Raw genomic sequence first — 15,473 nt, forward strand, 5'->3', positions numbered from 1 at the left:
CCAACCCTGCCCCTCCCCAACCGAAAAAATTATAACATTAGGACAAAAAGTGGCAGTTCTAGATAAATGGGATAGTGGCTTAAGTAGAACTAGGGTCAGGTGGGCTATATGGCATTGAAAAAAATCAAACATTAGTCAAGTCCAAGCAAAGGAAATTTATGTAAGTGTAGTCTTCAGAAATATGAAAGCTGCAGAATTAGTGCATATGGTAAGTGCCAAAGGTCGAGGACATGATTCAGGAAAATGCTTCTGTTGGCCTTGTCGCAATTCAAGCCAGAGCTCTGGAACTGTATAATGTGTTCAAAGAGAAGACAGCCACAAGCAAAGGAACATTCAGGGTCAGCGGAGGATGGTTCAATAACTTCTGGAAGCTTTTATCATTGCAAAATGTGGGCTTATGAGAGGATGCAGATCAGCAAGGCCATGAGGCTGTCAGGAGGAGTTACAGAAACGAATACAGGAAAAGAATACAGACCTGAATGAGAGTTTAATACCGATGAAATGGCATTGTAGTGGAAGCGTATGCCAACACGAACACAAATCCCATAAGTTGCAAAGGACAATGTGACCCTCCTGATGTGTGGCAATGCCTCTTACCAATCCCTCAGGCTATAAGTAGGAAAAGCAAGAACCTTTTGCCTGTCTTTTACAATTATGAAAGAAGAGCCTTGGTGACAGTGACTGTGCCTTTGGACTGGTTTCATAACTCGGCGGTGAAGAAATATCTGCCAGATCAAGGAATGGAGTTCAAGGTGATTTTGATTTTTGATAATGCTCTGGGCCACCCAAGGAGTTTTGAATTACGACACTGTGATGTCCAGATGGTGTTCCATCTTCCCAGCTCCATCCCTCTCATCCAGCGTCTTAATCGGTGTGATTTTTGGCTGTATTCATCAGGTAACGGATGCTGATGCTACCTTGCATGTACAAAAACATTGGAAAGATTGTAACATTGTAACTGGATTCACCTGCTTTGACATCTACACAACATTACCATCATCATTGGTGCACCATACTGTATGGGACTACATACTTGCTTCTCATCTCACCTTCCTCAAGATTATGCTATTAGAGTTATGTGCTTTTTAAATTTTGTTAACTAATATAATTTTCTTTTATTTATTAGGGAATAGAGCCAATGTTAGAGAGTATAAAATTTTTATCAGAACTATTGCTATAAGATCTAGTCTTCAAACTACTCTGTTGATATATAAAAACAAGGTGTAGATGTGTAAGCACTGCTGCAATATCATATGTCAGGTAGCGACTGAGACAGACGTGGAAACTGATCCATTTTAATGCAGAGAATGCACTATCAAGAGGGTCTTCAACCACAATAGTATTTATAGGTTTTAATGTGTTTACTAATGTGTGCTAATGCTTTTAGAACATCATAGAGCATATTTATCTTTGATTGAGCAACGTATTGGGTCTGTGTCCCTGTCCCTCACAGATAACGTAGCAGGCACATTAGTGCAGTTGGTAGAGCCACTGCCTCACTGCACCAGAGACCCGGGTTCAATCCTGACTTTGGCTGGATTGGTGGAGTTTGCATGTTCTCCCTGTGACTGCGCACATTTACTCCAGGTGCTCCAGTTTCCTCTTCTGGTCCAGCACCACTAAAGTCCGGAGCAGCAGATTAACAGATTCTCTGATCAGGGTGAGGGCACGTGTGCCTTTGGACCCAGCAGCTTACTGAGTCTCATGATTAGCTTCTTAGAATGTCTATAGGTCAGAGCAAGAGTTCCAGCCTCTGACTGGAACATGCTGGATATGGGGTGACATTGTGTCCACATTAATGCTCTTTCATGTTCAAGTCACTGGAACCACAATGACTTTTATAAATTGCCCCTGGTGAGACCGTTTTCACTCTGAATTTCCCAGAACGTGGTCACTTTAAGTACATTGCCAGAGCTGCTGGGGTCAGACTTGGAGAGTTCCCAACTTTGGTTGGACATATTCCTGGACGATTAATCAGGTGGACCTCCTGTACCCCACCCTCCTTACCCCATGGCCTTACTGTTAGTTATCCAACACATCCACCTTTGCAGTGCAGCACCTCACACAACTAATTGAAAATAAGCAGATTACTTGTTACCATATAGGATGATCGGACTGTAATTAGATAATTGGGTTTGTCCTGCTTTTTGTGAACAGGGCACACCACCTGGGCAACTTTTCCACGTTGTTGGATTAATGATGGTGATGTAACTATACTGGAATAACTTGGCAGTATTTCAGCCAGGATGTTGTCTGGTCCCATTGCCTTTTCTGTATCTAGTGTTCTCAGCCGTTTTTTGATATCACATAGAGTGAATCAAATTGGCTGATGAATGGCTTCTGTGATAATGGGCATCTCAGGAGGAAGTTGAGCTAGATCACCTACTCAGGACTTCTGGCTGAACTTGGTGCCAAATGTTTCAGCTTTGTCTTCAACACACATTTGGTGGCCTTGCCATCATTGAGGATGGCATTTGTTTTTGGAGCCTTCTCCTCTTTTTACCTGTTTAATTGTCCACCACTATTCACATTGAGGTGTGGCAGAACTGATCCATTGCTTGTGAGGTTGTTTAGATGTGTCTATTGCAAGCTGCTTTTGCTGTTTAGCACACTTAAAGTCCCATGTTGCATCATTGTACCAGGGTTGATCCCTTCGGTTGATAATAATGATAGGGAGGGATATACTGGGCCATGTTGTTACTGATTAGAACATAGAACACTACAGCACAGTACAGGCCCTTAGGCCCACAATGTTGTGCCAACATTTTATCCTGCTGTAACATCTATCTAACCCTTCCCTACCATATAGCCCCCATTTCTCCATCATTCATGTGTCTATCTAAGAGTTTCTTAAATGTCCCTAATGTATCTGCCCCCACAACCTTTGCTGGCAGTGCATTCCATGCACCCACCACTCTCTGTGTAAAGATATATTTATTATTCACATGTACATCAAAACACACAGTGAAATACATCTTTTTGCGTAGCGTTCTGGGGGCAGCCCGCAAGTGTCGCCACGCTTTCGGCGCCAACATAGCATACCCACAACTTCCTAACCTGTACGTCTTTGGAATGTGGGAGGAAACCAGAGCACCCTGAGGAAACCCACGCAGACATGGGGAGAACGTACAAACTCCTTACTGACAGTGGCTGGATTTGAACCTGGGTTGCTGGCGCTGTAAAGCGTTACACTAACCGCTGCACTACCGTGCCTGACCCCTGACATCCCCCTTATATTTTCCTCCAATCACCTTAAAATTATGATTGTGGAGGTATACAGTACTGCTGCTGCTGCTGATGGACCAATCTCATTTGGCAGAGTCAGTGTGGTTGAGAAAAGTCATGTATAATGTTGGTGCTGCTTCTGGTATTTCTCTTGGGGTTGTTGCATGGTGAAGATCATGTCTGGAAGGACAGAAGCCACACTGCAATTCAAGGAGCATCTCTTCAGCCGCAGAGAGGAGAACCCTGGCCAAGGAAATCCCTTTAGCCAACACCAGGGTGACCTTTCTGTAGTCACCATAATTGGATCTGTCTCCTCTTTTGAAAACACTCACAAAACAACATCCTCACCACCAAGTTTTAGAACTCAGTGGGGGGGATCCAAAGAAGCAGTGAGGCAGATGGGAGGCTGGAAGTTGATGTAGAATTCCATGAAAGCAAGTTCAGCAGACAAGATAGGCAGCAGCATGGCAGGGAGCAAGGAAAGACTGTTCACCACCACCTACTCAAGGGCAAATGGGGATAGGCAACCAACGTAGATCCTGTCAGCAAAACACACGTGAGGAATGTTTTAAAAAGTACAGTTGATTTAAAAAAAAATTATATTTAGTTATTGCTGGCAAGACCAGCATTTATTGTCCATCCCCAGTTACCCCTGAGAATCCCTTTGGCAGAACAATGGCATGGGGTTCCTCTGGGTGCTCTGGTTTCCTCCCATATTCCAAAAATGTGTGGGTTGGTAGGTTAATTAGTTACTGTAAATTGCCTCTAGTGTGTAGAAATGTGGTTGAATCTGGGGGAGTTGATGAGAATGTTGGGAGAATAAAATGGGTTACTGTAGGATTTGTATAAATGGGTACTTAGTGATTGGCATGGACTTCATGGGCTGCAGGGCCTGTTTCTGTGCTGTATCTTTCTATGACTCTAATCAGTAGAGTAATAACCAGCCAGTTAACTGTAATTCTTAATTTAATCATTCTTGCCTCATATACTGAAGTGTGTAATCTAATGTTAGGGCAGCAAGAGTTAGTAAAGAACCCATTTTGTGAGCAAAGACTCAGTTTTGTATTTAAACTAAGTTAAAATGCATGCAAAACTTTGCTGACAGTGCAGTAATAATTTCATTGGTAATTGGTATATTATTCACGTCCCGAGATACAGTGAAAAGCTTTGTTTGCATGCCATTCAGACAGATCAATCCATACATAAGTACATCAAGGTAGTACAAAAAGAAAAACAATAACAGAATGCAGAATATAGTGTTACAGTTACAGAGAAAGTGCAGTGCAGATAGACAAATAAGGTGCAAGGGCCATGACAAGGTAGATTGAACAGCTTTATCCAGAGTTGCTTTTGGTGTTGGACTTCCGTACAGTTCCCATTTGCGTAGAGACTAGGGATATCAACTTTGATTGGATGCATTACTGGAGGTCTTATAACATTTCCTCCCTCCAAATTCTCTGCCCCCAAATCCTTCCATCCCATTGATTATTCACTCTGTTACATTTCACAGTCCCTTGCCTTCCAATGACTATTTGGAAAGCAGACAAACCTTTTGTTAACTGATTAAGATGGTTATTGACTATCAGCTGAATACCATTATTATCATTAAGAAAGGTGTATAAGGAGAATTATTGAATGCCCCTGTGATTTTTCTCCTTGTTCTATTTGTCTTGACTTTACTTCTGATCTAAATCAAAACACTGCTGGAAGAACTTAGTATCTGTTGCAGCATCTGTAAAGGCAAAGGGATGGTCAATGTTCCAGCTGATCTCTTTCACCAGAGGAATCAATTTCTCTGTATCCTCTCCAAAACCTTTCAAAATTTTCCAGAGAATGAAACCCCAGCCTGTTCAATCTTTCCTGGTAGGTATAACTTCACAGTTTGAGTATCATCTAATTAAGTTATTTTTTTCACATTTTCCAATTTATACCCATTTTTTCTTTATAATTGGAAGCCAAAACTTTGTGTGTGCCTTTCTAAGTATAATCTAACCAAGATCTTACACAGAACAATTTCTCTGATTTTCAAGTACATTCCTCGCATAATACTTCATTTAATTTTGAATAAATTTGTAGGTTCTTGACTCTGTGTATCAGAAATGAGGATCTAGACACGGACAAAGAATGTAGCATCAGCCAACTGCAATATTCCACATTGATACATTCCATTGAACTTTTATTATTCATCTCTACGTGTAAAATTATTAGCTTTAATAAGCAAAATGAAAACTGAAACATTTTTGGCACCAGTAATGCACTCAAGATTTTGCCTGCATCTCAAATAAGTTAGAGGTCAAATCTGTTTCTACATGGCAGTGAATGTGCACACAGCAGAATCCTAAAATAGCATTGATAAATACAGATTATTTGGTTTTACTGGTGAGGGATAAATATTGGGCAGGCATGAAGGACTTTACCCGCTTCACTCAAAAATGGCACAGTGAAATTTTATTTTCATCCATCTGACCTCTGAAATGTCAACCTAGATGACATACTTAAGTCTCTGACCTGTGACTTTCTGACATAAATGACAGGAGTACTATTGACTAGCAAGGGAACAATTAAATTGTTTCCATTTCCCTACAGTCCGGATAGGAAACTCTTGTCTCAGACAGTTTTCAACTTAAACAGTCAACCAGGTTCTTAGTCAAGACAGCTGTATGGTGAAAAAGCCACCACATAGCACTGGAATGTCCAAACTATCCATCAAGCCCAAGGAACTGTAAGCATAATGTCCCATTAGTGTAATAGAATATGCACATCTGGCACTAAGTGAAATTATCCTCATAGGGTTATGTCTTTCACAAAAGTAGAACCACACTTCATCAAAACAATGCTATATCTGGGAATGCTAATATTAACTATATCATCTCTTAGCAATGATATTTCATTTTAGTTGACAGAACATTCACAGATAATTGGGGGTGGGGGAGGGTGAACATAAGAAAAGAAACACAACTGTGTAAAAATTCCCTTAACCAGGACATCTGCTTAGTGCAACTATTGCAAGTACCCCACCAAACTGATCTCTTTTAGTCTCAAGCAGAAAGTCAGTGTTAACTTACAGGCAAAGGTAATCATCCCTGAAACATTTTATTTCTTTAGATCACAAATACGTTGATTGAAATGTACAGAAGGCTTTTGGCCCACTGTATTCCTACATTACTACAGTATTTGACTTCAAAAACCCTTCATTGGTTTTTCATTGGGGCATACAAGGCAGTGAAATGTATTACAGCGTGTGTGTTTTCTTTCTTGTCAATGAATCTGATCCATCATTTCTGTTTGCTGCATCTTGCACTGTAGTCCCTTTTCAGTATAAGGTCTGCATTTCCCTGAGTTCTTCTATATTGCTGCTCTTTAAAAAGCTGAAATATGGACCTACAGGGACAGTGCATTCTGTATTTTAAAAATACTTCATGAAAGGAGGTGCTTCCCAGTGCAGGACAGGATGGTTACAGCCTGTTGATGCTCCAGTGCTATTTTTGCCACCAACCTTAGACCAACGTCCCCAGCACTGAGGCCCTAACTATACTCATTTGGCTCTGGTGAGCAGACTATGTTATGCATATGGTTGACACCACTGACTCCTGGGAATCCCTGGCACATGACTACTCAAACCAACAAAGGAGTATTCGGTATGGCAAAGAGAACCTTGCGTGTACGTGCTGGGAGAAATCAGAGCCCAATGTAATCAGTGGAATGAGTGCATCACAAGTAACCCATCCACCCATCTGTCAAGTTCCTCCTGCCCCATCTGTGGAAGAGACTGTGGTTTCTCATCAGTCTCCTCAGAATCCACAGAATTGGAGTGGATGCAGGTTATCCTTGATCCTGAGGGACAGCACCTCCACCTGTATTTCAATTAGATACTGGCTGTCACAGAATTTTCAATCAGGTTTCAGTTTGAAATTTTAACACAAAGATCTAATTCCTCTGCTCTGTAAGTGTAAAATAAAACACAAAAAAATTCTTTCATACAGTATGGATCAGGCTGTTTCTTCTGAATGAACAATGATCTATTAATCAATTCCAGTGTCAGTGTTACTAATCCCCTTTCTCACAGGTGCCATCATATACCAGTAGCAGAGAATTGACTGACAACCAATGGTTACTATGACTCTTAAGTGGCAGAAAATAGAACACATTTAACAGCAAAATGTATTACTTCAAGTAGTTGGATCTTGGGTTGAGAAAATGTGGATCAATTTCCTTGAACCTTTCTCTAACATCTTATGACATCACTGAACTCTATGACTGTCTTACTTGCAATCACTGTTAGCAATCATTTACATATATCAAACAACAATTGCAAATTGTTTCTTAATTAGATATCACAGCCATTAACTATTTAACATAGACATGACCAAGTGTTAAACACTAAAGAAGCATTTGACAATAACTCAGTACTTCCAAATTATAATTTCCAAAGAAAAAAATTAATCCTCGCAGAAAAATCTACGTACTTAATCAACCAGGCCCAGGGGTTCTGTACACACCAAAGACAAATGAAACCTTCCTTCTAAAAGATGCTCAATTTACAACAAGGTTCACTTTGGAGGGCACAGTTTTGCAACCTTTCATAGAAAATACCTTTTCCTCTTTTGGGTAGTACTCCATTTGACTTGTTATAGTGAAGAGAATATTATTGTTTATTATGCCTCTGGATTCAAGTTCAGCTTTCACACATCTCATTACATGTTTAAATTCCAAGGGAAGAAAGGGAATGAAATAATCAATCAGGTTGGCTTGAATAAGGCAAGTCTGCCAAAACCCATCTGAAAAAGAAATAATAGAGAAGTAATTAATATAACCAGCAAAATTTCCCTCCGTCGATGCTGCCTGACCTGCTGAGTTCCTTCAGCCTTTTGTGTTTGTTGCTCCAGACTTCCAGCATCTGCAGTCTCTCTTGTGTCTTCAAATAAATCATTCTGCTCACCTTTATGATTATCAGAAAAAGAACATTTTTTGTAATCTTTATTCTATGTCAACTTTCTCCCCTCCTCCTCTTCTGAGCACATTGGCTTCTGTATATTGCACAAGTGGCTGGTGATCGCATGAATGTCGGCTGAGAGTGTTAGCAGCCTGATCTCACCCTCGTTTGACACTTGTATGCAAACATTCTTCAGCAGGAGTCATGGTTTTTCAGCACTATCCAGTCATAGATAGTGACCAGAAATGAGAAACTCATCAGAGTTTTTCCACATGTGAGAGTTTGAAGTTAGTTGTAGAATTCTTTGCCAACCACCCCAGCTTCCCAAACACAACTCTGGCTCATTATCACCTAGCTGGTGACCAAGGTTCAATCAGATCTTTAATGTTCAGATAGTCATTGGGTTAATTTGTTATATCAGCATGCACTGAATCAGTCTGTGCATGGATCAAGAGCTGATTTACGCTTCATGTTACATTCTTGAGAATGGGTTAAAAAAGTTATACCATTTGTATATTTTAATAAGCAAATTAAAATGACCGTGCAACAGCTGGCATTCCTCACATCTATTGTGTTTGGCACAGAGTCTCGGAGTTCAACACTGAGGGAAGGATTATTTTTGGTCAGCCCACCAACAGCCCCATTTCCTTCTGAACAAAATGTGTCAGAGCTTACAATGGAGCAGCACAGAATGTCGGGAGCCAGATGCTGGAATCTGCACTCAAGAAGGGTTGAACTTGAACTCAAAGAAGTGAGAATGCAACATTATAACTGTTAAGGCATTATTTGAAGAAAAGGTCATTTTTGGGTCTCATTTGAGAGTTTTTTTCAATTTGCAATATATAGTAAATCTCGTTAATCCAGCACGCTTGGGACTTCAGTGGTGACAGAATCGCAGATTTTCTAGACCAATAGATGTCATTCCTAATAATACTCTAACACATCTATAATTCAATTTTTTTTTAGATGTTGCACAGTTGTGTATTAAATTTTCCAGTGAACCCAGTAACCTTAAAGAAAGTGTGGCATCCTGTGCACCACGTACACAGGTGTATTAAAACCTGTGTACTAAAGGGAGTGCAGAAACCGGGGGCCTGGTGCGTTAAAGGGAGTGTCAGAACTGGGGCTCTGGTTTGTTAAAGGAAGTGTGGCAATTGGGGCCCCAATGTGTTAGAGTGAGCATGAGTGTGAGCACCCCATAAACCAGATGGCAAATGATCAGCATTCCTGAACAATTGGGTAGCCAATCTTCAGAATTTTACTGTATAAAGAAACTACTTTTAGTTAGTTATAGGAATGCAGTACTAGTGAATGTGAAAGGGCAACAGAATCACCAACAGAATATTTTGTCAAGTGAAACATCTGTGCACTGTTTTCATCCCCATTCGCAACTCTCACAAACACACACACTTACTATTTTCGTTGTTGAAGACCATCAGGGAGAGTTCCTCTTCCAGTTGATTCAGCTTAATGCTCTCCCTTTCCATTCCGTTCATCAAAACACCCAAGGTAAATTCATTTATTTTGTCGCCACCTGTGTTGCTGTGGTGTAAACAAAATGGGTGTAATTTGGGCTCTCAGCAAAGTCAGTAAGAACCAGGATAGAGGCAACATTCAGATCGGGAAATCAAGAAAATTGTTTTTTACTATTTAATAGGATAATGTTTACATTTAATCTCCTTGGTGTATAACACAATATGAGTAAGTGGGAGGGAATGTGTGGGACCGGTTGGAAAGCTAATTTTACAAACGACTCTCAAGTGACATCACAGCTGAATAAAACTGGGTGGCTGTAACACCAGAAATGTACCCAAGTCCTGAAGTTTCTCAACAGGAAGATTAGGTTGAGATTACCGTAATGTGACTAATAATTTAAAATATCATTACTCTTCAACTATGGTTATGGCTACTGATCACAAGCAGAAACCTTGCCCTAGTATTGTTACTTGGTCCATATATACCTCAAGAAAATGAAGATTGCTTGTCGATAATCCACATTGTTAACCTGAGTGGTGTAGTCCAAAAAAGGTTTGATAGCATTGATAAGCCCTGGATGCATTTTGTCCATTTCATCAAAAATAAACATCGATCTCGGACATATTGTAACATTTCCACGGATCCATGTTTGCAAGTCATTCTGCAGAAAAAAAAGACACCTCCAGAACTTTCTTACATTACACCACTTATTTAACTTCGTTAGGCTTTTGAAAGACAAAGTAAAATGAATATTAATCGTCTTACTGGGATTTAAACAGAGGTTACATGATACTGAGTAGAATAGTCCTTTATTATCCAAGGTCTAAAACAAAAATAATGAAAAATAAAAGGTAATGGAAAATTAGGGAATGAGTTGCACAGAATCTGTGCATCTGATGCCCCAGTGGGTGCAGTGCCATCCAACTGCATACTATGCAAGCCAGGACCACACTTCATACGTGTTTGTCCCAAGCTATCTGCAGATTACTCGTGCAGCAGTAGACTTTCACAATGCTTGTGGGATCTGCTGTATTGGCCCTGAGCAGATCTTCCCCATGCAGTTTGATGCTGGGAACCAGCATAAGGTAGGTCCTCTTAAAGTAATGCACTTATTCAACTCTCCCCTTTAGGCCTCCTACCCCTGTCCTCCCAACCTTTCCCTCTCCCAACAGCACCACTGGCAAGGCTGGTATTAATTATTGCTCATTCTTAGTTGTTCTAGAGAATGAACTGATGGGGCTTCTGTTTGCGGAAGAACCATGTGACAAAGGGGCTCCCGCAGTGTGGTTGGGCTGAAAGTTCTAGGATTTTGATCCACCAGTGATAACTTCAATTAATAACACACTTCTAGAAGACCCATGAAAAATGGAGAAAAATGTTGGAAAACTTCAATTTAAGAAATTTAAATATTACAATATTCATGGGTTTTGCATGAATGGATTGCTGATACCATAAATGTAACACTGAAAGTAGTGCTATCCGTAATATTAACATAGTACGTACCTGATACTGGTGAATGAGTTTCAGATGAGGGAAATGCAGTGTGGACACAAATACATGAACGTATTGGCTACTCATTCCATTTTTATAAAGGTTTTTTGCTATTAGTTGACTGACAAAGGTTTTGCCAGTGCCACTGGTTCCATGGAGAGACAGTGTGAGAGGCTTCTTAGGAACAGGGCCACGTAAAGTACCAACAACAGCTTTCAGGATCACATCACTTGCTATATGCTGTCCAAATAATTTCTGGGTTAGATCTTTTTTTAACCCTGTATTAACAGTCAGCAAAAAGACACGTTACTACAAATGGAGCAGTGGCAATGCTCAGTGTATGTTGGCAACATTAGACTATTAGACATAGGAAATTAAAAATTGAACAGTACCTATTTTTATCACCATAGAATCTTAATCAAGATGGAAAATGCTTGCTCCAACACTGACATAGTAAAATACATCAAAACACTTCATTGGGCAAACAACATTTGACAGTGAGCAACATGAGTAGATATTTTAGAGCAGGCTTGTTTAAAGAAGAATTTTTAAGGGGTGTCGTAATGGGGAAGAGAGAGGCAAGGAAAGGGGGTTACAGAGCTTAGGGCCTAGATAGCTGAAAGCATGGTCACTAATGGTGGAGCAATAAAAATCATGGATACACTGTAAGCTGTAGGGCTAAATGGGAGGGTGAAGGGTAAGTAGTAATTTGAAATCAAAGATGAGAACTTTATAGTTTCACATAGCTAGAACTGAAAAGGAGCAAGCTTGATGTCTAGATGCAGCTCACAAATTCATTTCAGAATTGACATACTTTAAAACATTATGGTTCGACATCCATAAATTTCAGCTCCACCAGCAGTTAAACCAATATAGGTGCTTGATTTTACTCCATCCTGTCAATGAGAAATGAGAATTTTAAAATCAAGGTGTGGCTAGAACAGAGAGCACAAACGGAATAGGAGATACTGTATGTTAGGATGGCAGCAGCAGAGTTTTGGCTGAGCTTAAGATCATATATACTGGAAAATGAGAGGCCAGAGAAGAGAGTCTAGGAGTAACAAAGGAATTCTTAGCATGTTCCAGAGCCATTGTGAATTCAATGGGAATGATGGCAGCAAGTATAACAATCACAAAGTAAAGCATACACGTAGAAAACAGCTTAAATTTTTAACCATTTAAGATTGACCTTTTTCATCCAGCAAAATCCAATTATCATTACAGCATTCCTCACTGAAGGAAAAGATGATATATATCACAATTCCAATCAAGACAATTGTGATTGATAGACGGATATTTGCACCATCTGATTCTGACATATCTGAGTTGCATTAATATTTGATGCCTGAAAAAAAACAAGATTTAAAAAAAAAGTTTGAATGCATTTGCCATACATATAACTATCAACATATAAAATGTTAATTATATAGATCAAAGTCAATGCTAAACTGCACAATATCACCAACTGTATTTCTGTAGCACCTTTACCTTAGCAAAACATCACAAGTCACTTCACTGGAGATAACAGGGCTGATGACCAAAATCTTTGTCACAGTTGGGTTTAAAGGGGTGCCTTGAAGGAAGAAAGAGGGATAAAAAGATGGAAAAGTGAATTCCTATCACAGAACTTTTTCAGTTGAAAGCTCAACACCCCAAGTGGAGGAGTAACTATGGGGATGATCAAAAGGGCACAAATGGAGGAGCACGGATGACTGGGAGGGGTTATTTGGCTGACAATGTTATGGAGGGGAGATGCCATGAAGCAAACAAGGATTGGACCTTTAAAGACATTAAGCCAAATGTTTTCTCAGTCATTAAAATAGAATTTGATTTTTAGTACAAGCACGGGGGACTTCAAGCACTTTCAGCCAGATAAAAAAAAGTATATATATACACACACACACACACATACATACATACAAATCTATCTATCTATTTATCTGTCTGTATTTATTTATCTTTTTATTTATTTATCTATCTATTTATCTATTCCAAGCTATCCATCCTTATCAATTAAGGGCCAGAAGGTGAGGTGTGGGTAGTATCTGCAGAGAATCTCCATCATGGTACCAAATATTCTAAACATAATTCACCTTTATTGTTTATTTCTGTAGAACCACAGTGCTACACTAGATTTAAAACGTCCAAGGGATCCAAGTGCCGAGGAAACCAATTCACTTTTGTAATCAGGGGACATTATTGACACAGGAAAAAAAATGAATTATTGCATATGAATCTTTTTTAAAGGCATGGCTTGCAAGTTTGGTTCAGACACAATATTCCTGCCAAAGTTCTATACAAGTTTAACTTGGAATCTCTCCTTTTCCTTTCTATCCCTCAAGAAATCAACATCAGGTTTCAGGCATTTTTTGTTGGCTTTGTTATGCTGCATCACTGCCTTTAATTATTTAGTTCTTCTCCTCTAACCCAATATCCAAAGTATTCAGTGGCTCCATTATTCTCTTGCCAAAATATACCAAATCACACTTACAAATGTTGAAATAAATTTTTCATTTTTCAAATTTATTTACACCCCGTGGTAATATATCACATTCTTCCTTTGCATTAAATACAAATTGCACCAACTGAAAATTTAGAAATTATACTTACAGTTCCTCAGTGCAAATCATCCAAGCCACTTGGGAACTTCATTGGTTCTAGAATCAATCCTTACGGAATAACATTCCCCAGTTTTTGCCAGTCTCAGTAGCTCCTATACTCCATGCTTTCTCCTTTGCAGCTGGCTTGAGTTCCCTATGTGGTTTTTTGTCAAAGGCCTTATGAATAATCATTAACCATATTATCATTTTCTACTCTTTCTAACCTTTTGAAAGAATTCAGCAGGATTGATTAAATTTCCATTTTTAAAAAAATATGCAGACCACTGTTTATTATACCGGTTGCAGCACTGGAAGTTAAAATGTGTCAAGCATGGTTCAGTGGGTTACAGGGCAGCAGAAGGCCGAAGGTGAGTGAACCATTTCAGAGACTGAAGCACAAACCCTAGTGCAGAAGCTGAGTTATCAGATGAAGTATCGAACCAAAGCCTCCATCTGCCCTCTCGAGAGGAAATATTCCTGGCACCATTTCAATGAATTACAAGGGAATTCTCCAAGTCCTGGGTGACGTATATTTTTCACCCCACACATGGAAATGAATTATACAATTACTGTGCATCAATTAGCACTGCCTGGTCTTAGAGAAGCTCAGCACCACTTGTCCTCCCCCAGTCACTCGTTTCCCCCCCAGTCACTTATCCACCCCCAACACTTGTCCCCTTCCATCACTTATCCCCCCCGCTTCCCTGGGTCACCACCAGCGCACCACCCCCCTGTCACTTGGCCACCACCACCATCCCCACCCCTCCTCCCCCGTCACTGGGCCATCACCATCCCCAACCCCTGTCACTGGGCCACTACCATCCCCACCCCACCCCACCACCCCCTCCGGTCACTGGGCCACCACCACTACTACCCCCCACCCCCTCCGGTCACTGGGCCACCACCACCATCCCCTCCTCCCCCCGTCACTGCGCCACCCCGACCCCATCCCGATCCCGATCCCCCGTCACTGGGCCAGATCCCCCCGCAGCTGCTGCCACGTTGAGGGGAACCATTTGAAGCTTCGCGCTGGCTCACTGAGAGGTTCAGCACCGCCTGGAAAGTTCCCGCAATTTCTGCGTCACGACTCCCACACGACGGAAAGATCTACTGACGGGACGGTGTGGGCCCGAGCCCAGACCTTCGGTCACAGGGGAAGGGAAAACGAAAGTCTGAACCAACTTCCGGCGGGTGAGTGATCAGAAGGTCGCTGTTGGCATCTCGTCCTCACCTCATTCCCTCCCCTCAACCCCTCACACACCCCTCATCCCCCCTCAACCCCTCACACCAACCCCACACCCCCTCAACCCCTCACACCAACTCCACACCCCCCTCATCCCCCCTCAACCCCTCACACCACTCATCAACCCCTCACACCACTCATCAACCCCTCACACTCCCCTCATCCCCCCCACACTCCCCTCATCCCCCCCACACTCCCCTCATCCCCCCACACTCCCCTCATCCCCCCCAACCCTTCACAACCCCCTTACACCCCCTCAATCCCTAACACCCTCCTCAGCCCCCTTCAACCCCTCACACCCCCCTCAATCCCTCACACCCCCTCAACCCTTCACCCTCAGGCAGGGTCTCAACCCGAAACGTCAACTATCCCTTCGCCTCCACAGATGCTGCCTGACCCCCTGAGTTCCTCCAGTAGTGTATACTTTGCTGCAGATTCCAGTATCTGCAGTCTCTTGTGTCTCCAACACCTCAGCCTTAATGGCCTCATCATAATCACCCCTTAC

The 15,473-nt window shown here is 41.3% G+C and overlaps 1 protein-coding gene across 4 annotated transcripts; it reads right to left on the bottom strand.

Annotated features, from left to right (window-relative positions):
- Positions 1 to 4,378: 4,378 nt before the first annotated feature.
- LOC127582062 (torsin-1A-like) lies at positions 4,379 to 14,872 on the bottom strand. Of its 4 annotated transcripts, none has more exons than XM_052037033.1 (8): positions 14,764 to 14,872; positions 13,736 to 13,902; positions 12,614 to 12,698; positions 12,315 to 12,470; positions 11,138 to 11,403; positions 10,120 to 10,295; positions 9,573 to 9,700; positions 4,379 to 8,003 (listed from the first exon to the last, which is right to left on the bottom strand). In XM_052037033.1, the coding sequence occupies exons 4-8, from the start codon at positions 12,442 to 12,444 to the stop codon at positions 7,759 to 7,761; spliced, it is 945 nt and encodes a 314-aa protein (XP_051892993.1). In that variant the 5' UTR covers positions 12,445 to 12,470; positions 12,614 to 12,698; positions 13,736 to 13,902; positions 14,764 to 14,872; the 3' UTR covers positions 4,379 to 7,758. The 4 variants fall into 4 exon arrangements, with proteins under 4 accessions (XP_051892993.1, XP_051892992.1, XP_051892994.1 ...); XM_052037032.1 differs by having other exon boundaries at positions 13,736 to 13,879; positions 14,764 to 14,859; XM_052037034.1 differs by lacking the exon at positions 13,736 to 13,902 and having other exon boundaries at positions 14,764 to 14,857.
- Positions 14,873 to 15,473: the final 601 nt, after the last annotated feature.

This window comes from Pristis pectinata, chromosome 23 (assembly GCF_009764475.1).
Source record: "Pristis pectinata isolate sPriPec2 chromosome 23, sPriPec2.1.pri, whole genome shotgun sequence".
Classification (NCBI taxonomy): Eukaryota; Metazoa; Chordata; class Chondrichthyes; order Rhinopristiformes; family Pristidae; genus Pristis; species Pristis pectinata.

Coding starts and splice junctions, on each gene's coding strand:
- LOC127582062 (XM_052037033.1), bottom strand. CDS start 12,444: ATGTCAGAATCAGATGGTGCAAATATCCGTCTATCAATCACAATTGTC. Junction 11,404..12,314: donor GATTTTGCTGGATGAAAAAG/GTCAATCTTAAA, acceptor CTGTTAATACAG/GGTTAAAAAAAGATCTAACC. Junction 9,701..10,119: donor GCAATCTTCATTTTCTTGAG/GTATATATGGAC, acceptor TTTACACCACAG/CAACACAGGTGGCGACAAAA.